Source organism: Hyaena hyaena, unplaced genomic scaffold (assembly GCF_003009895.1).
Source record: "Hyaena hyaena isolate Hyena2069 unplaced genomic scaffold, ASM300989v1 scaffold_10, whole genome shotgun sequence".
Classification (NCBI taxonomy): Eukaryota; Metazoa; Chordata; class Mammalia; order Carnivora; family Hyaenidae; genus Hyaena; species Hyaena hyaena.
Window position 1 is genome coordinate 4316413 of NW_024080642.1, and position 24503 is coordinate 4340915.

The 24503-nt window shown below is 38.9% G+C and overlaps 2 protein-coding genes and 1 pseudogene across 2 annotated transcripts in view; 1 reads left to right on the top strand and 2 right to left on the bottom strand.

Moving 5' to 3' along the window:
* The first annotated feature begins 266 nt into the window (after window positions 1-266).
* On the top strand, window positions 267-6298 carry CRYBA1 (crystallin beta A1). Its single transcript, XM_039254029.1, has 6 exons — window positions 267-297; window positions 1896-1960; window positions 3143-3261; window positions 4497-4638; window positions 5573-5715; window positions 6151-6298. Exons 1-6 carry the CDS (start codon window positions 267-269, stop codon window positions 6296-6298), a joined length of 648 nt encoding a protein of 215 aa, XP_039109960.1.
* A 2265-nt stretch (window positions 6299-8563) lies between these two features.
* NUFIP2 (nuclear FMR1 interacting protein 2) overlaps window positions 8564-24503 on the bottom strand; it is a 29213-nt gene continuing 13273 nt past the window's right edge. The window contains exons 3-4 of the mRNA XM_039254002.1: window positions 17544-17576; window positions 8564-15641 (exon numbers count right to left, since the gene is read on the bottom strand). Coding sequence (XP_039109933.1) covers window positions 15589-15641; window positions 17544-17576 — 86 coding nt within the window. The 3' untranslated portion in view covers window positions 8564-15588. The remainder of the gene's footprint in view (window positions 15642-17543; window positions 17577-24503) is intronic.
* On the bottom strand, window positions 22676-22770 carry LOC120246719 (annotated as a pseudogene).

The window sequence follows — 24503 nt, forward strand, 5'->3', positions numbered from 1 at the left end:
CGCACAGGGGCCTGTCCTCACCTCGCAGCTGTTCCGAGATCGAGACCACCGCAGCCCCCAGGCTTGCCCTCAGCAGCAGGGCCTCTCTGGATTTCTGTTTCCCCGGTTTAAACAAAAGCCCGAGGGATGCCTGGCCAGCAGGCTGAACCGCCAAAGCTCTGGGGATCAGGGCGAACAAAAGCAGAGGGAAAGCAGAGTGCTGACAGGGCCAGAGGCCATCGGCCACGGGGCTATAAAAGTCAGGGCCGCAGAGGAAGTGGCACCAGATGGAGACCCAGACTGTGCAGCAGGAGCTGGGTGAGTAAGGCCCTGCAGGTGCCCTGGCCCTTCCTTCCGGTCCTTCCCCTGCAGAGACGTGCCCAGGAGGGGGCCTGCCTTTCTGCCCTGTGCTCAGAGCCTCCGAGGAGGGCTAGAGAAAAGTAGGGAACTCGGGGAGCAGGGAGGCAGCCCTCTTCCCTCACCCCAAGAGGCATCATTTCCACGGCAATAACCACTGGCCTGGCAATTATGGCTAGTAGGGGGCACGGGGCTGCAAGAAATGAGCAGGCTCCCGAGGCACCGGGAGAAGCTGTGCGGGGCAGGAGCTGGGAAATGCTTATTCGGAGGTTCGGAACGGAAAGACAGACCACACAGTTTACAGGCATCAGTCCCTGGGCCTGATACTGGCCCGAAAGAAGGGCCACGAATGGCTGTTCCGAGCCATGAAAACTGCCTGTCTTGTCCCCGCACCCCCCCCCCCCGCCGCTCCTATCTTTCCTTCCTTTTACACTTCCTACCATCTTTTCTGTCTACCGAACCTCTATGAGCCTCAGTATCCTCATCTGTAAAATGGGGATAATGATAGTACTTACCTCATAGGCCTGGTAAAAAGCTTAAATGTATTCGTGCATACCAAGCATTTAGAACAGAGCCTGGAAGAGAGTGAGCCCCCTGTTAGCTATTATTACCCCCATTTCTTGCTCACTTGCCTTCAATAAGTCTTTTTCTTTTTTCTTTTTTTTAAGTATTTATGTATTTTTGAGTGTGTGAGAGAGAGAGAGAAAGAGAGCATGAGCGGGGGAGGGGCAGTGAGGAGGGAGACAGAGGATCCGTAGCAGGCTCTGCACTGAGAGCAGACAGCCCGACGTGGGGCTCGAACTCACAAACCCTGAGATCATGACCTGAACTGAAGTCAGATGCTCAAATGACCGAGCCACCCAGGCGCCCCTCATTACGTCTTATCCAATGCCACCCATCCTCCCCCTCAACCCCGTACTGCCCAGACTGGAGCTCAGCACGGTGCCACATCCATCAGTCAGGAGGCCCAGACCCTGCCACTGAGATGTTCACCCAGGACACATTGGATAGAAAGCTCGGTACTCTTATGAGTGCCAGAAATCAGGAAAGAAAGCAAGTCACCACAGTCTGGAAAAGTAGCCACATCTCTCTGAGGAGGCCAGGCCAAGGCCAGGGAGGAAGGGACAGAGGCAGGGGAGCGAATGGTGGCGTGGTCACGCATAGCTGGTTGGCTTGAGGCTGTGAGGAGGCAGGTGGGAGGGGACCACACGTGGGTAATATGAGGGTCTGGTCTAGACGCTTGCCAAGGACTTGATACTGGGGTACTTGAGACTGAGGCAATGCTGCCACCCCTAGGGGGTACCTGGAGGCGGGCAAGAGGCCGACAGCTACACTAATCAAGAGGTCATGTCGCCTGTGCGGTGCTTCCCCCTGTATTATTCTTCTAATCCTCTAACTGCGTGCAGAAGCTTTACTGATGGAAAACAACTAGTGAGAAGCAGAGCCGAGATCCCACCCAAAGTCTATCTGTTGGACTTGACCTCTTCTTTACTTTCTCCTGTGCGCTACCATCTCATCCACTCCCCAAGAGGCCATGTGATGTGTGTTTTGCCTTCCAGAAACCCTTCCAACCACCAAGATGGCTCAAACCAACCCCATGCCGGGGTCCGTGGGGCCATGGAAGGTAAGCTCACCTCCATCACATGGAATATTGAGCAGTTACACAGGACAGGGCATGAGATCCTGCCACTGAGCAGGCCCCAGGGCTGTGTTTTTCCATGCGACTATGACTGACCAATAAATTTTTAAAATGTTTTTTATTTATTTGTGAGAGACAGAAAGAGAGAGAGAGAGAGAGACAGAGTGTGAGCAGGGGAGGGTCACAGAGAGAGGGAGATACAGAATCTGAAGCAGGCTCCAGGCTCTGAGCTAGCTGTCAGCACAGAGCCTGACACGGGGCTCAAACCCACGAACTGTGAGATCATGACCTGAGCCGAGGTCGGACGCTTAACTGACTAAGCCACCCAGGCGCCCCAATGACCAACCAATAAAATGCCAGTTTTAGAGGAAGGGTCTACCCAACATCAAAATGCTTCTCAGGAAGGATCTTTCGGAATGCCCCATTCGGACAGAAGGAAGATCCTGGAAGTCCAAATGATTCCTAGTTTTCTAGATCACCTCTCCACCACGCTACTAAAGTCATCTTAAAACAGAGCAGCCCAGAGTGGATTATGCTGCCATGGAGAAACCAGGGATCCAGAAATGAAGAGATCCCACCAGATCCCAAACCAGTTCTCCTGGCTCCCAACCTGAGGTTCATTGTAACCATTTCCTGAAGTGGCTGAATCTCAGCTTTTCAGTGTTTTCTTTAACATCCCTTAAACGGGGTCAACTCTGAGGACAGCTCACAGCTTTGGGAGTTGTCCTCTAGTCAAGGTTCAAGAGCAGAGTTCTAGTTCAAGGTACAAAAGGGGTTCATCACAACTCTCCCTTTATACTTTCCGTTTCTGTAGAGATTGTGTCCAGGGAAGATGAATAATCCACATGAAGGCCTGGGACCCAGAATCCTTGCCTCTGGGCCACACTTTTGCAGGAAGCGTGTCCTCGGTCTGTCCACTGGACTGGCTATTGTTCCTGGAAAACCATTCCTATCATAAACCAAGCCCCACAGTACATCCCTGGGCATGTAAACACCACCAACCAGTGATAACAACTCGACCCCCTTCCTATCCTGTCTATACCAGAAGAGACCTTATCAGGCATCCTGGGCTACAACTAGTGATGGGAAGTTAAGCTCTTGATGTGGGCCTCTGTTCTTCCTGAGGTACCATGTTCTACCTCTGTTTTTCCATTCAATTCCATTCAGATAACCATCTACGACCAGGAGAATTTCCAGGGCAAGAGGATGGAGTTCACCAGCTCCTGCCCAAATGTCTCTGAGCGCAGTTTTGATAATGTCCGGTCTCTCAAGGTGGAATGTGGCGCGTGAGTACGGACCCCAGAGCCCTTATTTGTGGTCTCTGTAGGTGGGATGTAGAAAGATGTTCCCCCAGACTCTAGTCATTTCTGGGAGATAGGCCTCCATATGGACGTAGTCTCAAAAGAAATCACTACAGGTAATTTAGTAACTCAAAGCTAGAAGGAACATGAGGTTCCTGGTGGCTTGCTACTAGATTGGAGAGGGGGGTAAAGAAATGTAGACCATGTGGTGGGGCAGTGACAGTCATTAGATCTGTGCTTCTAGAGCCCATAGGCTGCTAGCTAGGATTCTCTGAGAATAGCCACAACACCTTTAGTTTTTCTTGTCTACAGAAAATAGAGAGGAAACTATCAAGCTCTTTACAGCTAACTCCCTTCCTGCATGTCCCAGGGCAGACACTGCTAGCTAATTTCTCTATGTAAAAAGGAACTCAACCCCAGGGCTTGAGAGCCATATTGGTTCCCAGTGAGCCTTTCAGGAGTTTCTTATTGATGATTAATTTCTTTGGCAAGTAAGACTCTTATTTCCTGACTCTTGGCAGGGAGGCTGAAGCCTTTACCATAAGCCTGAAAACACAAGGAAAGGACTCTCCTTTGGCCTAAAGCAAAACTGGCTTTGCAGTGGATAGGCTTCCACAAGTTGCTCACCACCAAACTGAGTTAACCCTTTAAAGAGAGTTAAAACACTTTAAGGCATCATCGGTAACTGAGACTTGGTTGTGAAAAATTGATCTGTGGTGTTTTAATAAATAAGGTATAGGTGTGCGCTAGGAGAAAGAACCCACAAAGTTAGAAGGAAACAAGAGACTTAGTAACCCATCAGCTACCTGTTCATCCCTTTGCTTCCTTAGGAAGAAGCCAATAGGTTTGGCTGGAGCCAAAGCAATAGTCAGTCACTAGATCCTGAACCTGGAGCTCCAAGTAGAGAATAAGGTAACTTGGAGAGAAAGGAAATAAAACTTTAGACTGACTTTGTTAATACACATTTCTCAGGTCAGGGAAGTAGACCCTTTCAGTGGAGAATCCCAAAACAAATATTCCATCTACAAACCTGCTTAATGCAGTTGCCAGCTCTTTCCCCACCTCTTGTGATAAAATGTCATCGCTTTGTATGGCTGTATTGAAATTGGCTTCATAGTTTACCCCACCATTGACATCTTAAAAAAAAAAAAAAAAGATGCCTTCTCCCTGAGGCCACGCAGGCTCTGAACGCCACAAATGTCACTACTTGTCTTTGGCAGCTGGGTTGGTTATGAGCACACCAGCTTCTGCGGGCAACAGTTTATCCTGGAGAGAGGAGAATACCCTCGCTGGGATGCCTGGAGCGGGAGTAATGCCTACCACATTGAGCGCCTCATGTCCTTTCGCCCCATCTGTTCAGCTGTGAGTCTCTGAAATGTTCACTTCTGTGCATACTGGCGGGATGTGGTAAGAGAGGGTGCAGATGGACTGACATTTAGCATTACTTCCCATCAGTTATGCTGGAATGCAGTTATGCTGAAATGCAAAGTAAAAAAGAGAAAAGAAAAACACTGGTCCCTCTAAATTTGCCCTTTGGTTTTTTCCCACTAAGAGGTGTTTTCATTAAGCTAAGAGTGGCAGGAAGTGGATACTCAAAAGCCCAGATCTTCAAAAGTGCAGTAGGATAACTAGTGAGAGTTAGTTTTGCTTGTTTTTGTACTTCATACAGGTTAGTCTTGGCCTTAATGTTTCTGTAGTATTCATATCCCCTACTGGACTTTAGGTTATTTCCAACACCATACACACATGGGCTTACTTGTTCTATTAATTTCTGTGATCTTTCCTCACATTAGTGATTATTAATCCCTTGGTTGGCTGTGTTTTGCAAGTATTTTTCCTGCTTTTATATTTTCATCCTCTTTCATTGTCCCAAAGTATTGCATCAGTTATTTGTACACTTTTTTCTTAATGTTTACTTTTGAGAGAGTGCGAGCAGGGGAGGGACAGAGGGAGGGGGAGACAAGAGAATCTGAAGCAGGCCCCACGCTGTCAGCAGAGAGCCTGACACCGGGCTCAAACTCAGGTACCTTGAGATCATGACCCAAGCCGAAGCTGGAAGCTCAACTGACTAAGCCACCCAGGCGCCCATTACTTGTGCGTTTTAAATGTTATGGTAGTAAATTGGACAGGATTCTTACCACCATATTGCCTGCAATAGTTTTACAATCAATATCATGTATGTACTTCCTTCTGTAAACCAGAAGTATTTTGAATTTGAAAAATACGGTGATTAAAGAATTAAGATTACAGCCTTAGCACTGATACCAAATTGTTTTTAAAAATTTCTGGGTTACAGAATCATAAGGAGTCTAAGATTACCATCTTTGAGAAGGAAAACTTCATTGGACGCCAATGGGAGATCTGTGATGACTACCCCTCCTTGCAAGCCATGGGTTGGCTCAACAACGAAGTTGGTTCCATGAAGATACAATGTGGGGCGTAAGTGCAAAAACAGGGTTGGGGCACATTTCAAAGGAACTCGTGCAAGTGTAAGCCTTGTGAATATTAATACACCAATGGTTACATCTTACCAGATTTCACACATTAGATCACAATTGGTACGGCTGGCACATTGTAATTGTTACTAACTTTCAAATACCATGTTGTTGGTACCAAACTACCACTTATCGTAAGGTTTTTCCCCTCTCAAATATTCCTCTGTGTAAGCGTTTATGCTGACTACGCTTAGGCTTTTTCATGATCAGGTTCATTTTCAACTAACTGTAGCCATATTATGCTCATTAACAGTGCCTGGCACATTTAGGATGGTTATTGTTTTTGTAACATAAAAGCATTCCGTAACAATTGGGTTAAGAGGCTCCTGACCAAGTTCCTAATTAATTTTAATAACCTAATGTGCTTTGGATTTTCTAGCTGGGTCTGCTACCAGTATCCTGGATACCGTGGGTATCAATATATTTTGGAATGTGACCATCACGGAGGAGACTATAAACACTGGAGAGAATGGGGTTCTCACGCCCAGACTTCCCAGATCCAATCGATTCGCCGTATCCAACAGTAGTGGATTAAAAGCCCCAAGTAAGAGAAACCTTGCTAAGCAATCTAGAATGAGTTCTATGTTAGCTGCTGAAATCCATAATAAATGTCATTAAAAAAACAACAACTGTGTAGACTGAATTAACTACCATACTTCTATATAAATCACACTCACGGGGCTGAGAATTTATAAAGACAAGCTTCAATAAAACCCAAATCCCCTTTTGTATCCTTGCAAGTCACTCACTAGGCCAATACAATTACTCCCTAACTCAAAGAACGTAAAAGTGTATGAAATCTATCAGTCTGTATAGTGACAGACACACTTCTGGTAAATGTTTTTACATCTCTTCTCATTACGTACTCTAATATTTTGGTGTTAGCAATGATTTTTTTTCAACTTGTGACAAATCAATGCTAAACAAACTTAGGAAGTTTCTCAAGTATGCATTGCCATATATTTCTACATAAAGTTACAAATAAATCCAGAATCTTGGCAACTTATTCTAGTTGCTTAATTGCTTAGCTCAATTTTGGCTTATTTCAATTAGAAGAACATATGGCTCAATGGCATGTAAAAAGACAGGATAGCTGTTCTCACAGCTGATTTTTTTCAATAAATATGCCAATTCTAAGCACTCTGATAACCTGTAGGACTTGTTTTAAAGCCATGATATACGACCATGGTACCCTTAAGACTTAATTTGTACATCTGACCCTTTGAAAAAATGTCATTATCAAGGCAATATTCTTAAAGCACACAAAAGATAACGCAAACACCTCTGAAACTTTAAAATTTTTTATTCAACAATGTACACTTATCGTCTCTTAATTTGATCTACAAATTTCTCAAGTTTTTTTTTTTTCTGATAAAATAAGTAAATCTGGGTATGGATGTAGAGTGTTTGTAATTTATATTTTTAAAACACTGAACATGGAGTAAGACATCAATAAAGGAAGATCAGAGTGTAACTGACACTTCCTCAGATTCCATGACATCAGAAACAGCTATGGCAAATACCTAAGCAATTAGCAAAAGGGTAAATTTCTGGCCACTGTTCTTTTATCTAGAAAAGGCCTATCTTTTTTGACTGGGCAAAACAAACACTGAAAAAATTTTAATTGGGAGAGGGAAGGAAAAACACCCTCCAATGTTAATTGTAGTCCACGAATTATCCTTTCCCCCATATCAAGAAGAGGTAACTCAGCTCCCAAGTGCTGATGCCCACAAGACACAGAAATCATTTTGCTCCTTCAGTATGTTCTGAGACTGAACGTAAGTGAACTAGTGACGGGCTGAGGAGTAGCCATAGCATCTAAGATGATGCTACACTTTGCCCACTTAATGTCTTTTAAGCGGGCATCATGGGATACCTTCCCAATCTTGACTACTAGATTTAGTTTTTAACTGTCACTTTCAGAAGGATGGGTTTTTGCTGTTTTCAGAGTCAACAACATACATCAAGAGCACACTTGATGACAGAGAAGTAACCCTCCTCTATATGTAGGAAAACCCTTACAAATCAGAAATAGTTCTTTTATATTGAGGAGCATGGGGAAAATACCACTAGTATTATCTTCTACTTAAGCTTATTAGCCTCTTCTATAAAAGTCCTAAGCAGGAGAGTACAAAACAGTGTTTGAAAAGATGATTTGACAAACCTGGCCAGTACATCTACACAACCTGTTAAGTACACATACATGTGAAATAAAGCTATTTAGTACATGCAGACTGCAGCAATTTAACCAAATTCGCCCAATTCCTAAACTTCTCCTAATCAGCTTGGGCAATTTTTAAAAGAGACACATTATCTTTAAAACAACCTGTGCTTTGATCTTTGAACAGCTCAATGATTCTAATCTCAAGTCATTCACTCAGTAAAACCAAACATATGCTAAAGCAATAAAGGTAAAAAAAGGCTATCCTACCTTTAAACCAGGCTTAAGACAGAATTGTCACAGAACTCCATGTGGCAAAGTCCTTCCCTCATATTTCAGTTTGAATTACCTTCCATTTCTATTTGACCAAATAAACCAAAATTTCCACGAGGAAGAGCATCCAAAAGTTTGTAAAGCTGATAAAACTGCCCTGTTTCAAGAAAAGCCCTTTAATAGATACAAGTCCAGCTCTCATTTAAACTGGAGTTTATTAAAATAGGTGCCAGTTTTCCTCTCTTCTAGTTCCGCTGATGAGCTAGCCCAGAACTATTACTTTGAGCCATGTTTCTAAAGATGGTAAAGCTAAGAACAGCAAAGTAGTGACCGGTCACTTCTGGTAATGACACACAAATTAAACTTTCAAAACATGTGCATAGCTTTATTCATCTACTTAGATCTAACCTTTTCATGGAGCTTCAGCAGAATTCGAGTGTGCAAAATGCATTTCTAAAACGTAATGCAAGCAAAGCTTTTCACATTTACACTGGCAGGAAATACAGAGAAACTAACAAGTCACATTAGGGAGAGTTCAGATCTTTTTTTTTTTTTTTTTTTTAATGACAAGAATTGCACAGTTCATTTTTTTGAGACAATTGTTGCAGACATAAATATTTAAAATTTTCTAACCCAAGGTGCTTTAACAATAAAAATTTGTAAGTTGGAAAGAGCCAGTAACTTGGATCATAGCTCACACAGAATTCCAAATTAAAGTGGACTCCATTATCTCCCTAGATTTTGCAAACAATGCTTTTTATAACACTTTTTTATAACACTAAAGGAGACAGCAAGCTGAAACTTTTTTCAAAGCACACAAGAAATGGTGTCATCACATTACTTGAAGAAGGTGCTGGGGAGGGGATAGGGAAAGGGAGTGAAGAATCCTTTCACTACTTCCCACTAAGAACAGCCACTAACAGATAAAGAACAAAAAAAGAAACAACAAAAAAAAAAGTAAATTAAATCACTTCCCCAGTTTATAAAATAGTTCCAGTTTGTGACAAGATCTACAACTTTAAACAGAGAGCACCAGTTGGGCGATAGAATGAGCATTTCATACTGCATAAAAATTAGTGAGGTGGTAAGAACCATCAACTATCTCAGGCATTATTTACTACATGGCCCTTCCAAACTTTTTTAATATACATGCAAGGCACATTGATATAAAAATAGATCTCTGGCCAACAAATATATTAAATAAGCAAATTAAAATTTTGGCTTGGCAATATTGGCAACATCAAAATATAACCCGGTAGCTTTGGACCACAATATCTTTCTCATATGCCTCCACCCCATTTGGTGTTTCGTCCTCCATTATTTTGGGTTCAGTCTCCTCCACGTTTGGGTATGTGCTTGAGAAAGGACTTTTCCTCTTGTCAAGTAGCATTCCTACTATACATAAGTTTATCTTTGCTAAGTAAAAATATACTAGAGAAACAGAATAGTTGAGTTTTGATGGATTTGATTACACGAAATCTGATTGGCTCGGGCTGGCATTATTTCTCCTCTGTATACAAAAAAAAAAATAAGTCCCCAGCTTATGTAGTAAACAATTGTTTTCTTTCTAAAAGATAAATCTGCAACAAACCAATGAAGCTTCTTTTAGGCCATTCTTCCCAAATCCTGTTTTTGAGGCAGAGAGAGGGGGGAATAGAAACAAAACTAAGATTTAAAAGGTTTTCAGTAGTAGAAGACATTTTAAGGCCAAAAAGCGTTAATACTAACAGAATTTTTATTTTCCTAAGTTATTGCCCTTCATAGGCCAATACCATAAATAGTTATTTGTACTGATTCCCTCCTGAAGAAAATGTTTAAATTCATTCACTTGTGTTAGTGGCTGTGCTACAGGAAAGGTATTCAAAGCAACTTAGAAAGGTATGGTATATAGTAATGTAAAAAGTGCATCACATTCTTGATTTTCAGTTTCTCATAGCAGCAGCAGGATTAATCCAAGACAGAAAACAGTTGTATTTTCACTCTAAAAATGCAACGATTCCTAATGAAATGTATTCAAGATTATGAAAGGATCCTCCTCTACAGGCAATAAATGAAACAGACTAATATGACAAACAAGGGCAAACTAAAGGCATTCATTCATATTTACATATTAAAACAATTTTTGTTAACACCAAATCTTCACATGTAGCGGAAGAAATGTTTACAAATAAAAGACATTACTAAAGCAGTATCCATTTTTTGGAGCCTTTGTTTAGCACCTGAGGAAACAAGGATATATGGAAAGCTATATAATTTACCTCAAGTTAGTTTCTTGGTCTGTAGAGTGGAACTTTGATATATAATAAAAGTGAAACTGAACTGGAAAATGTTTGTATCTATTTTAATAAGGCTGTAGAAAAGGGATACTGCATTGGAATATGTTTGTAACTATTTTAGTAAGGCTGTTGAAAAGGGATACTGCAGTATTATACAATGGCTTTAGAACTCTGGACATAAGCAAAACTGGATAAACAGAGAAGTCTGAACCAGCAATCCCATCACACACGAGGATGGCTGTCCGATAGGTGTCCTGCCCATAACCGCTACTGGACACTCCCAGTAATGCAGAAGCAACAGACCGCTCATGTTGCCCTGGGGGTTTCTATTAATTAGGCAGACAACTTAAAATTCTATTTATTCGTATGGAATAGCAAAAACAGTGCGAAATTTAAAACTCTGTAAAGCAGTGCATCTGAGGGGAGCCAATGATTTATCATTCTTTAAGCCAACCCAGGGTGGTCCTGGCTCTCACACAACTGAACACACTGAAGTGTAGTTAAAAAGAAACACCTTTTTATAAGCCCATCTTTCTCGCCATAAAATAATCCTGGTGCTCTGATTAGTCACACTGATTAAAATAACATCAGCATTAAGAACTAATGATAACCTATGTATCTGCAGACCTCGAGCAGCTATCGTACATGCTCTTAGCCTTATCCTCTGCCCCTCTCCATTTGGGGGGGAAAACAGGAGCAAATCCTACCCTTTCAAAACCCAGCAGTTATGGGCAGGACTGTGAAAGGACACGGCCCAATCAGAACCGAATTCAACTAGTACATCGACAGACTGGATCATAATAATTATTCATAATATGTACCTGTCCTGCTACAGTCTGTCTGTTGTGCAGTTAGCATAGGTATACGAGGATCATGTGCTGAGGATGTGGCCCAGTGAGTGGCATAAACTATACTCACAATCCTTGGCAACGGGGACTCTTATTTACCTTTTTGTCTCTTGACAGAATGACTCTCTCCTTACTTAGAATTTAAAATCAAAGTCCTCTTCCAGTTTTCCTTGCCCTGGGGCCACTGGGTAGGACATAAAATCTCACACTAAATGGCTTGTGTTTTAAAGTTTTCATTAAAAGATAAACCATTAGTCGCTTCCAACTGGGTTAGTCACAAGATTAACAACCAAGTATGAAACTACCACTATGTAATGCTTTGTGAAAAAACGCATTCTTGTACTGTGGACAATACTCCTAACTGAGGTTTGCCAGATTTTCCCTAGAAACTGTTATTTGAAAAACCAATGCAGCACTTTTCCTTTATAAAGTTTTTGCAGATTCTGAATGACTATGTAAGCAGAGGACTATGGGCAACAGCCAAATTCTACAATGGAGAGGACTTCTCCAGCCATTTATTCCAAGAAAAAACAAACTGGCATTAAATTTCCTAATTATTGTCTATCCCCTCCCAGAAAGGAGGAGGAAGGGCTAACTACAGATGCTGTAAATATACTTTATGTGAAAGTTCATTACTAAGAAAGTCAGAGGCAAGGCTATGCAATTAACTTCAGTTCAGCAAAGTGGGGGTGAATAAAGAGAAAGATAAATACAACCCTGTCTTTTGTGGGGAAGGGGAATTATTCAAGACATCTACAAGAGAGTGGTATGTGACACAAAAGCCTACAATCAAGACAGATTTAAAAAGAAATCTTCACCCATAATTAGTATCTTCATAGCTATTAAAAAAATAGGTCATGATTTCATTCTTAGTGCCATTTTTCAACTACTACCCTTTTTAGGATTAAAACCACCTGACTTTTAAATTCTGTGTAATGAAAACAAATGGCACAAAATAAATACAAGTTCATTCTCTGAATACTAATATAATGTCTTACACACATTCATTTACTAATTTTTACTATCTCCAACTGTCCCTCACACACACGCACATGCATACGCACATGCATACACATACATACACACACACACACACTCCTTTTTCAGTCTTTATAATGGAGGGATGTGAAAAATCCCCTCTAGACTGTATTTGGTTTATGCTACAGTACTAATACTCTGAGTTGAAGGAAAATTCTTTATACCAAACATAACACATTAATGTTATTTATGAGCCACCCAGGCGTCCCTACATTAATGTTATTTAAATGTGCTAAATTAATCACAGCTGAAGTTTGTTTAGAAGCTTACACAAAAATAATCAGAAAACAGATCAACTCTTAAGATTTTTTTTTTTTAATAAGTGCTCTGTAAGGAATTGTGTGAGGACCTAAGGAGAAAGATTGCAACAAGTAGAGTTAAGTGTTACCAAACAGCACAAAGGAGATTTGTCCCAAAGTCCTGCTTGTACCTAGGCAATTAAGTCCATTAACCCAATGCCCAAAAATACTGACAATATGATGGGGCACTAGGGTTCCCAGAAAGAGACATTCCTAACTATATACCTCTAACCATATAATCAAGGAAATTTCAGTGGAGAAAATCAGGGTGAAATGTTGCATTGTTTCATTCAGAAGTGAGACTCAAAAACCTTTGGACAAACAGATAAGGGATACATTCTCTTTTTGGCTTCTCTAAACATGGGAGGCCTGAGGGCTACAGGAAGGGAAGTAGAAAAGCAACAAGAGATTTCTAAAGGTATTTTTTAAGTAAGTGTTGCCTCTAAATTAAGAAGCCCAATTCAGACGGGGGCTGTTTTGTTTTGTTTTTAAATATATATTCATTCAACCTCTATGTCACAAACCCAGAAAGTTTCTTGTGAGTTGTGAGACAGAAGAGCTTTTAAATTCCAGGCAAGCAAAATGGACGTTTAAAAAAAGAAGGGTGTGGGGGGGGGGGGGGTTGGGAGGGAATCTGGCCCTAAGGCGACAAGTGGTTACACAAGGCAATTGAACACACAGCAGAACTTTAAAACCTATAAAACAAACTGGAGTCTTTTTTTGTCTTTTAATCAACCTTATATCTTTTTTTTAAACTTTTTGAAAATTTTTATTTAAAAAAAAAAAACACAAAAACACAGACTTCTTTCACTTCATTATGTGGTATGTTGCATTTTCCAGTTTGTTCAATGCTTTAAAGCTCAAGGATGCCTCTGCTTTCAATTGTACATGGGCCTGAAGCATCCTAGCTTTTGGCAAGCAGGCAGGAGACTCAACAAAAATCAAAATAGGAACAAGGCAGACTAAATGCAGGGCACATCTGTAAACATATTATACATTTGAAAATTACAATATCAGTAAAAGTGATACAGTTTACAGGTGAAATGAAACTATCTGGAACTGGCCTACCACAAGTTTCTGAACCTGGACTGATACAATAAGTTATTATATATATATATTATGTATAAAAAGTTTTGTTTACATCAAGTGGAATTGGCAATCCATGCTTATACTTTTAAAATCTAAGCAGGGCAGAAATCCAGACTAAAGATATTTTCTCTAAGTTGAGTCCAACAAGCTTCTTTCACAAACTACTTGTTAAAAGTCTCAAATAATCAACAAAACAAGAAAACTCATCCATACTACAGTCGCTCAAAACTGGACATTTCTTAAAAGGTTTGGAGCAAAAGTAGTTACCTTCTCCCCCAAACACCCCAGGGGATCCAGACTACTTTTATTAGAAGACTACACCTCTCTCTATATAAATGCCCTGCTATTTTAACCTGTATTTGACATACATGGATATACTAATTTCTGTGTGTGTGTGATGTGATGCTACATCAGGCCAGAGAACTTGTTTTTATGCCACTAACATCACCCAATCTTAAATTGGACCCTTAGTTTCTGCACACACACAAAAAAATTTATTTTAGCATGCTATATACAAGCTGCAGTGCAACAGGATGGCAATGTGATGATAAGACAGGGCTAATGCTCTTCTCTGCCCAAAAGAAAATTTCCAGAATTTCACATTATTTTCCTTAAAAAACCCATTTTGCTCTAGTAATAAAATATATTTATTAAGATATAATTAGAAGCTAATAAGCTCAGAAGTTTGCATGGAAACACACCTTCTATAGGCAGGGTTTATCATCTCCTCACTGGCTAAAAACATGAAAAGTTTTCTAGTTTTCATGGAATTTTTTCTTCCCCTTTTAGATATTTCTGAGAAATTAAAAGAGAATTTACAGAAAGGTACAGAAGTTTCTCTTTAGATGTTCAATGAAAAACAAGGAAAACAGCACATTTAGTGTTAGTGACAGAGAGCAAGTCTGGAGCACCTACAGTTGAAAAGCAGAGTATATTTTTGCTCCCACTTATACAATTACATTAAAATATGGGCAAAGGAATATTTTTCCATATTAAATATCTAAAGCCAATTGTTTGTTCTGTAACTTTTCTTTAAATGACTCATTGATTGATTCTTCACTTGTTAAAGTCCAATATGTAACCAAAGCCAAGTGAACTATGTACCAACTATTCCAGAATTAATAGAACTTCAATGCCCTCCCCTAATCCCCATCCCGCCAAAAAAAAAAAAAAAAGAAAGAAAGAAAAATTTCCCCAACACCCCACACAGGCTGCTTAACTCCTGGCAAGACATGCAAATCATATTCGCTAAAAAAAATACACCCTGCAAACTTCAAGGCATTTATCCAGCATTCTCGCAGGGCTCAAAGTATAACCAAAAGATCAAGGGAGGAGTGGGGGAAATGTTGAATCATTCTGGGTTCCCCGTGATTAGTGTATCACTTTAGTCACAGAACAAGATACAGAGATCTTTTAAGTAGATTTGCCTTTCCAGTGGGTCATTTGTTGCCCAAGTTGATGACAGCAGGAACTTTAGAACCACGCTTGGTATTAAGTCTGTATTCATTAATCACTTGCATTCACACTTAAAAACAAAAACTAACAAAAGAAAAAAGAAAAAAAAAACAAAACTATTCAGTACCGGAGATTAAATAACCATGTGTAGTCTCTTGAAATAAATTTTGATTCCTTAAGAAGTCTAATTACTTTCAGTTGCCTTTTTTTAAATAACTATATATATATATGTATATATATATATTTGTATATATTATCCTGTGATTCTACTTATGGTTCCTCTGCTGCGTTGAAGATCTAGGAGCATAAAAGCCTTGTGTCCCCCATGAACGGTGGCTCTAATGCTGCAGAAAGGTTACAAATAGGCAGTCTGGTCCTTCATTGATCTGGACTATCCATGGCTTCATTGTAAGTGATTATCCTTTTGGGATCTGGAAAGAAGGTTAAAAAATAAATACATAAATATAAGGTCTGGAATCCCAAAATGCCCATGTTCCACAACAAATTCCAAATAACTACCATCATTTTAGTTCCCTCTTTTTTTATGAAAAGACAATTTAAAGACCACTTCTTTGTAGTAACACATGTATGATCACAACCCAATAGTCTGGCATATCCAGCACAGGGTCCTCTAACCAGAGAGGGCTTCAACTCCTACAGATTAGAGAGGGGTTTGAGTTCAGTTAACAAGGGTTGTTTTAATGTGTTTCTCCCAATTATAAAAGCAGTACATATGAAGGAAAAAAAAAAAAAGCTTCAATCGTCAATAATCTAATATTAAAATAAGACACTTGAATTTACTTATTTTTGTTCTTCTGAGCAAAATAAAATCAAAATTCATTTTAACCAGTGTGGACTACCTAGTAAGGAACTGTTCCAGTTGGTATCTAGCACCAAAAACATCAGGCTAAGTTTGGCAAAACTATCAGTTCAGTCCTAAACAGGACTTATTTCTTCCTTCCTCCAAATTTGACATAGAACCTCCAGTCTTAACTCTCAGCAGTAGCAAAAGCCTGTGATCACCTGGGTTCAAAGTATAAAATAGTCAGAATAGGTCTCGGCAAAAATTCCAGTGTTCTTCTGAATTCCAATTATTCAGCTGTATGCTACACTCTCTTCTGGAGAGTCAATGATTCTATTGCACACCACTTCCACCTATCATATGAACTTTTAAAGGTATACGTACTTTTAACAAAAATTAGGAAACCAATAAAACCTGTCACCTAACGGAAAAGTATAAAGACCTAAAAATAATATTGAAGATCTCAAGCTCACCTCAGCTTAAGAGTCCATCTAATTTAGAGCAGAGATAATATAACACCCTTTCTAGGACTTCAACAACCATCCTCTAGCATCCTGCCATGAATACAGTGCCCATTCTTAATAGTTAATAGGTAGGGTCTACTTTTGCCAACTATATTTTCTAAGTCTACCTTTTTTCATTTGTATTTGAACAAGAAAGCACACAGAAAGCAACTCAAAATAATTTAAGAGTTTGCTAGTTATGTTCAGGCCACAGCTGTGTTAGACAAAAGACCTGGCCTAAGTACAAGAGAGAGGTGGAAGGAGGAGCAATGCTGGGGGATATCAGGGAAACCTACATTTAATCTTGCTACTTTCTAGCTTACACAGTAACATCTCTCACTTGTATTAACTAGCAAAGCAGATGGGAAATGGGATGTAATTCAGCTACAGGGTTCTGAAAGCCCCAATCTATTAGCAACTAGTTCTCCAGATTATAAAATTTACTTTATTTCAGGTATTCCAAAGCTACCACATCTTAATATATTTGGAAAAGCACATAATTAGGATAACCGATTAAAAATTTTTGAGAATTCCAAATAACCCAGATGTGGATTATTCAGTCCCTTTGCCTTCTTTCTATTCACATCTTATACTTGTGGTTAAAGGAAGCTAATTTGCTATTCTTAAGATTTCTAGCTATTTCAGAGAATATAGAGCCCAAATAAGGTTTCTAAAACAGCTAGTATATTCCTGAACCATGAATTTCAGTTCTTGGGCTTCCACTTGTCTACCACACAAAAAAGATACAGACTGGCTATAAATGGAAACACTTACTCACGTTGGTTTCTTAGATTAAAAATATTTATGTTCTGTCTTACTTTCACAGAGGGGTGAGAAATGTAATTTCTTCACCTAACAGGTAAACAGTATTTTCATATATTCTTCTCACATATAGTGTTTCCCTGGATATAAATAATTCAAAATACAAAGACTATTCACTTGGTAAGTCGCTATTCATGTTATTCCCACCCAAACATAACCCAATTAGTCATTAATACTAACATTTTAGGTAACCTAACTATACTTACCTTGCTTCTGCAAATTCCAAACAGATTCCATTTCTGCAAAGAAAACCAAACAAAAACAACAGATTATTTTATACAGTAAGTTTTATAGAGCAAAGTTTAAAGTTATGCTTTTCAGTTTAAACCTAAAAAATCTAGACTGGTTATTGCCAGGATAGAGATAGGGTTGAAATAGCACAGTTCTGCTAAATCTTAGACACAACATTCTTATTTTCTTGAATTCTCAAGAAGTGTCCTTCAGATTGCCTTAAGTGTTGATTATAGACTGTTGATAATTATCTGAAACCAAACTACCAAGAGAGCAATTCTGTCTACACAAATAGCACAAACATGCAGAAGCATTCTATAGATGAAATGTTATTTCTTATAATAGCTCATTATTATTAAAAACATGAAGTATTTTTTGGCAACCCATCATAACCCAATGAGGTACCCAAGTCTTCTGAATGAAGCACTCAAATTTAATTAAGTATGATGCTTAAAATGCCTTATTAAAATTTTACTTAGCTCTTTGCTGTAGGCAAGTGGTCCTGTTCTTCAAACCACACCTACTCTTTTCTTTAAAAAAATTTTTTTACATTTATTTTGAAAAGCAAGTGAGCACAAGCAGGGGGCAGAGAGAGAGGAAGAGAAAGAATCACAAGCATGCGCTGCGCTGTCAGCACAGAGCCCAACACAGGGCTCAAACTCCCCAACCATGAGATCATGACCCAAGGTGAAACCAATTGTCAGAGGCTCAACGGACTGCACCACCCAGGTGCCCTTACACCTACTCTTATTTTTAACCCATAAGGTCAAAATGCCAATCCATACTCCTTTATTAGTAACACACAATCCTCATTTGCTCCAATTCCATTCAGATGTGGTTATCTATAAGGTGCTTACTTTGATACCTTACAACAAAGAAAATATGTATATGACCAAACTATAGTGACATGCAGAGAAAAAGCAAGAAAAACTGTATCTGGAAGCATATCAGAAAGCTTCAGATGGCTTATTTGAAGGTTTGATGCATAAGACAGTAGATGACTTTTATACCACAAGCACCTAAGAATTGGACTTGAAACGAAATACTCTTTTAGGAGATTTACAGTGTAAACAAAGACAACTTAGTAGTAAGAATGGACTATAACTATGACTGAGAATAAGTGCTCTTCCCATAGCCATACAACTACCATTTTAAAAAGACAGAAAGGTGATTTTATTCTCTATTAATGTGGATTCTATGTAATTGTATTCTATATAATTTATCAGTGACCAATTATAGTTTAAGGAAAAAATTTAAAAAAACCCCGAAGCTCATTAAGATAGAATGTATCTGGACACAGGTTACAGTTAAGGTACAACATAATCCCTCCCCAAGGCTAAAAGTATATGAATCTAAAATTACTTTTTTGTTTTATGTTTATGGCAGGAGGCAAAGAATGGTAGGATCACACTCTCCCTACTCCCCTTTACCTCCCATCAAATTCACTCTTAAAACATTTCTAAGTTTTAAAAATTTATCAGAATTGGATGTTTGGAACAACAGGTTAATTATTCAAAATAAAGTAATTATCCAGATAAAACTTCATTCAAAGTATCGCAACAAGTGCCTGATAAAACAAAAACTGGGAAGTAATTCACTAGTTGTCATTTGGTCCAAGAGCTTAGATGGATGCTATGGGCTTTAAATTGCTGGGCAGAGGCCCATCCAAAGATTGGCAGGAAAGTCTCCTAGGTCTAAGGAGACAGAACTCTGATCAATCTAATCAGGAAAAAAAGAACATAAATCAGGAAAGGTTATTCTAGTCATGGCGCTCATATCTATCACTCTAATGCTACTAGTTTCAGACAATCAGGAATAGTTGAAATGGTCATTAGAGCCGTTATCCTACAATTTTCTGTACCTCAGAATGGCTTGAAGTGCAGAGATAAGCCTTTTCTTGGTTAACCTGACTTCAAAAAAACTAATTCAACATAGACATTTTTTTAGCCCAAGTACAGAAATCTCATTTTGCAACAATAAATCCCCGAGTTCTGTATGCATCAGTTACTTGATGCTCATTACTCAGTTTACTTAATATAAAAATAAACGTATACTTAGTCATATGTTTAGAAAAACACGAACTTTTCATCTTGGCCCATTATGCTATAACAACATATCCTTTTCTCTTCCCTGCCACAAACCTCAACCTGCCCCTTCCCCACCTATTTGTTTTTTTTTTTTGGGAGGGGTGTTGGGGGGAAGGAACCAACACTCAAGAGTCACCGTAAAAACTATACTAGTTTAAAGGCAAACACATAAACGTTAGAGTAAAAACAAAAAATAACTACTTGCAATCACCCAATTTCTTTATTAAAGACATTTCCTTATTAAACTAGAACATTCAGCTTTAGGTTTTAATATAGATTTTAAATGATTTCTGGTAAGAAAGTTTTATTATCTTCAAGAAAGGGCTCTGGAATAGTGAATTTGATTATGCCTTTTGAGGAGAGAAAAGGGACAGATGACCTAGCTAAAAAATTAGCAATGGGCCAACCTAGCTTCTAGCCAAGAAATAAATCAGCATTATCTGAAGTGCTGAACTGAAAAATGAATGCAATTCCTCTTCTAGTTATTTAATATTAAACATATTAAATGTAACAAGTAGAAAGCAACTTGATTTCCTTGATCAGAATTATAAGTTCCCACAAAAATCAACTGAAGACCAGAAAGGAGAAATAAATCAAATACTATTTGCATGTTTACTTGCTATGCTTAAACAACCCTACTAAGGCTAACAAGAAGCTAGTAAGAGAGAATATATAGAAAAGAAGTAAATTACATTTTGCTCTTTTAAATTACAAGTCTTAATGCAGATTCTAAATATAAAACAAGTTACTCTGTGTAATTGTTTTAATTACCCCAACAGAAGTTGAAGAATAAGGCACATCCAACTATACAAAATCATAACACAGTAATTAATCTTTCTACTTTTAATACTGCCCCCCACCCCTGGCCTTTAATTTCCCAGTTTTTGTTAAGTTGGATGCCAGTACCCAATTATGCAAATAGTTATTGAAGAAAATTTAACATTCAACTTTCTAAAGCAGGTTACTTTCTACAGAGCTCCCTACCATAAATGTCCAATAACCTAAAAATCCTAAATTCTAAGTGGATTAAAAAGTACAATTTAGGGGCTAGGAATATAGATGCAAAAACAGAAAGGCTCTGCTTCTGTGAGCTTCGCAGAATATACGTTTCTAGGTAGAAGCATGAGCATGGACAAAGCTTGGTGATATTAAAGTATAAGCTGTGCTTAAACAGGGGGTCAGCAAAACTGAGTTCTGTTTTTGCAAACCAAGTTTTATGGAAGAGAGCCACTCCATTTTTATAGATTACCCATGACAGCTTTTGTGTATAAGGCAGAGTCAAGTAACCAGAATTCCAAGGAGAGACCCCGTGGCTCACAAAGCCTAAAATATTTACTATCTGATCATTCACATAAAAAGTTCACTGATCTATGCTTTAGTGGTCACAATTTAGTAAGGCTGGACACCACTAAGACAAAATGATTTAGAAAAAGAACACTACTCAGGAACAGAACTGAAAGTCACTAAGGATGAAAGATTTACACACAGATAAATGCTATTCTGCTATTCAGGGAACAGCATAAAAGCACAAATGAAGGAAAACTTACTGTTTAATCATATAGGTGAAGAGAAGTCACTGAAGAGATCTGAGATTACTGTATTAAATATTAGTCATGATTGAGGTAACTAAATAGTATGGGTGAAATGGCAAAACAGTAGTCCTCCCCCTTATTTGCAGGAGATACATTCCCTCCAGTGGATTCCTAAACCTGCAAATAGTACCAAACCCTATAGATACTAAGTCTTCTCCTACACATACATGCCACATGCCTATGATAAAGTTTAATTTGTAAATTAGGCACACTAAGAGATTAACAATAAAACAGAACCCTTATAATACACTGCAAAAAAAAAAGTTATTGAGTGTGGGCTCTCTCAAACATTTTAACTGCACTGGACTTACATTCTTCTTGTGATGATGGGAGATGAAAAACCGCCTACATGATGAGATGAAGTGAGATGAGTGACAATAGGCACTGTGATGTAGCATTAGGCTACTACTGACCTTCTGACGATTCAGAAGGATCATCTGCTTCCAGACCACAGTTGACCGTGGGCAACTGAAACCGCGGAAAGCAAAACCACGGATAAGGTGGGGACTACTGTACAGAAAAAGAGCCCAGTAAATGTTACTGCAAAAGTGAAGAAAATTAGGACAGCTGTATTAAGAGATGGAAAGGAAAAAATGGATATGTTAGAGACAGGATCCATATAACCTAACAATCATGGTTTGGAATTCCATTTTATATACAAAGAATTGGGAGAGGTGATGTTGAATATACTCAGAGTAAAAGTAGTCGAATTTTCAAGCTTAACACACAACAACAGAATTGGATGAGATTACCCATGAGTAGCATGAAAAGGAGACCAGAAAAACATAAACCCTTGAGGAAAAGAGAATGATATAAGGAAGGCTATGCTGAAGATGTGCAAAGTAGGAAAGTGGGTTGTTAAGGAAATGCAAATTAGAGACTTTAGGGAGGGCATATTCAACTACTGTAATTCTTAGTCAAAGTTAAGACACTTTTAACTTTCTAGTCCCCCTTCTTTTTCTCTAGCCAGATGTCACTGCCTGGTTCAAGCAGTGGTATCTTACAGAACATTTCTGGAGTGTAATCTTTTAACAGGTCTCTCTTGCCCTTAACTGGGTCTCACTTCTCAAGTTCTACACGATGGCTAACATTCTCTTCCTCTAAAAATATAAACCTGAAAGTGACCAAAACACTTCAATGGATTTTCATGGCCTACAGGGAGAATGGATCTGTTTGTCTTATGTAACATGTCTAGCCCTGGACACAGCTGTACATCAATAAATTAGGTGACTAAAGGTTTTTTTTAACTTGCACCACTCGCTTTCCTTGAGTCAATTTGAATGACTGGCAATCTTCAACTATTATTCCATTTCCTCCACCTAAATTACAGTATGACTTTCCTTATACAATAAATAAGTCAATTTCCACTTCTGAGTCTTGACTAGCCTTCGCTGACCCCACCACCTGCCTTAGGAGTTTCTATGCTCCAAATATATTTTATCTATTTTTTCCCTTGCGCAGGGGCCATGCTAATCTTCTCTGTATCGTTCCAATTTTAGTATATGTGCTGCCAAAGCGAGCACTCTATTTTTTTCAACAGAGCAATCACACTAGTAATATATTCCTTTCCACGTAGGTTTCCCTATTAGACTGAATTCCTTAATGACATGAATCCTTATGTCATCTAATTATCACAATTGCTTTGCACAGAGCTTGGTGCCTTATGTAAATATTGATTTGAGTGAAATACTACTTATAAATCAGTCATCAGGAAGTAATAATAGAAGAAAGTAGTATTAGGTCCATTTGAAACTAATACTCAACCTTTTTTGACCTACAAAAACAGTAATTTCATATGGTCCAACCAAAAATTCAGCATTTAATTCTTCAAAGAAAAAGACAAGCTAAGAGGATTAAAGCCAACTTGAGGCTTTTTTTTTTTTTTAACTTTTAAAAAGCAAAGATTTTCCCCACTCCCCTGGCACCCCCCCCAAAAAAAAAAAAAAAAGAATCAAATATATGGTCAAACAGGAAGATTCCTATAATTGAGAATCCCCAGATCAATTTACCATGGCTCTTGCCTTCCAATCCTTATTTCAAGCCATTTAGATCAAATTCTGTAAAATTCAGCAAGGGTAGTGACATTATTAAAGTCTACTTTTTTCCCCTTCTAATCCAGATTTACCCAATTTGTGATGATTACTGGCTCTCTCACCAGCATGTTTTGCTATTCTGATTTCCTTTCCCAACTAGTCCACGTAGTACCTCCCTATTCATTTGCAAAGGCTGTCAGAAACTTCTCTCCCACCTTCCCATTTTGACTATACCCATTGAGAATTAACAGCTTATTTTCTTTTTTAAAATAAATTTTAGGGGTTCCTGGGTGGCTCAGCCAGTTGAGCCGCCAGCTCTAGTTCCAGCTCAGGTCATGATCTCAGTTTGTGAGATCGAGCCCCGCATCAGGCTCCACGCTGACAGCAGAGACACTGTTTGGGATCTCTCTCCTTCTTTCTTTGCCCCTCCCCAACTCACACTGGCTGTCTCAAAATAAATAAAAAATAATAAAATAAATAAGGGGTGCCTAGGTGACTCAGTTAAGTGTCAACTTTAGCTCAGGTCATGGTCTTGTGGTTTCTAAGTTTGAGCCCCCCATCATCTGGCACAGAGCCTGGAGCCTGCTTCAGATTCTGTGCCCCCCCACCCCCACCCCGGTCCCTCCCCTGCCTGGCACTTTGTCTCTCAAAAATAAATATCAAAAATTTTTTAATAAAGTAAACTTTAAGTAACTTCTACCCCCAATGTGGGGCTCTAACTCATGACCCCAAGGACTGAGAGCTGCATGCTCTACCAACTAAGCCAGCCAGGCACCCCAAAAAACAGTTTATTTTCAAGTAAATTTGACTAAAGTAGATAGAAGTCATCACCTTTTCAGGAGATGCTTAATGATCTCTGCACCGCATCAATTTCAATCATATATTCCCAATTTGGAGCTATACCAAATGAGACTAAACAGAACTATCTTGACCACCTCTAAATACATACATTAGAAATCTGCAGCTTGAGGGATTTTGGGGTTTTTGTTAATTTCTACTGCTATACTTACTCTAACCCAGTTTACTTTTAAGGTAAAATATCAAATTCAAGTTGCTTCGAATGAAACTGCTACTAAGATAATAACTAACAATTTCTGCTTTTAAAGCATAGGTGGTTACTTCCTTCACCTTTAGGAGGAAAGGTACTGAAATCTCAGGGTTAAATTTTATATATAAAATTCCTTCTATAAATTCCTTACAAGTTACCTTTCAGACTAATACCA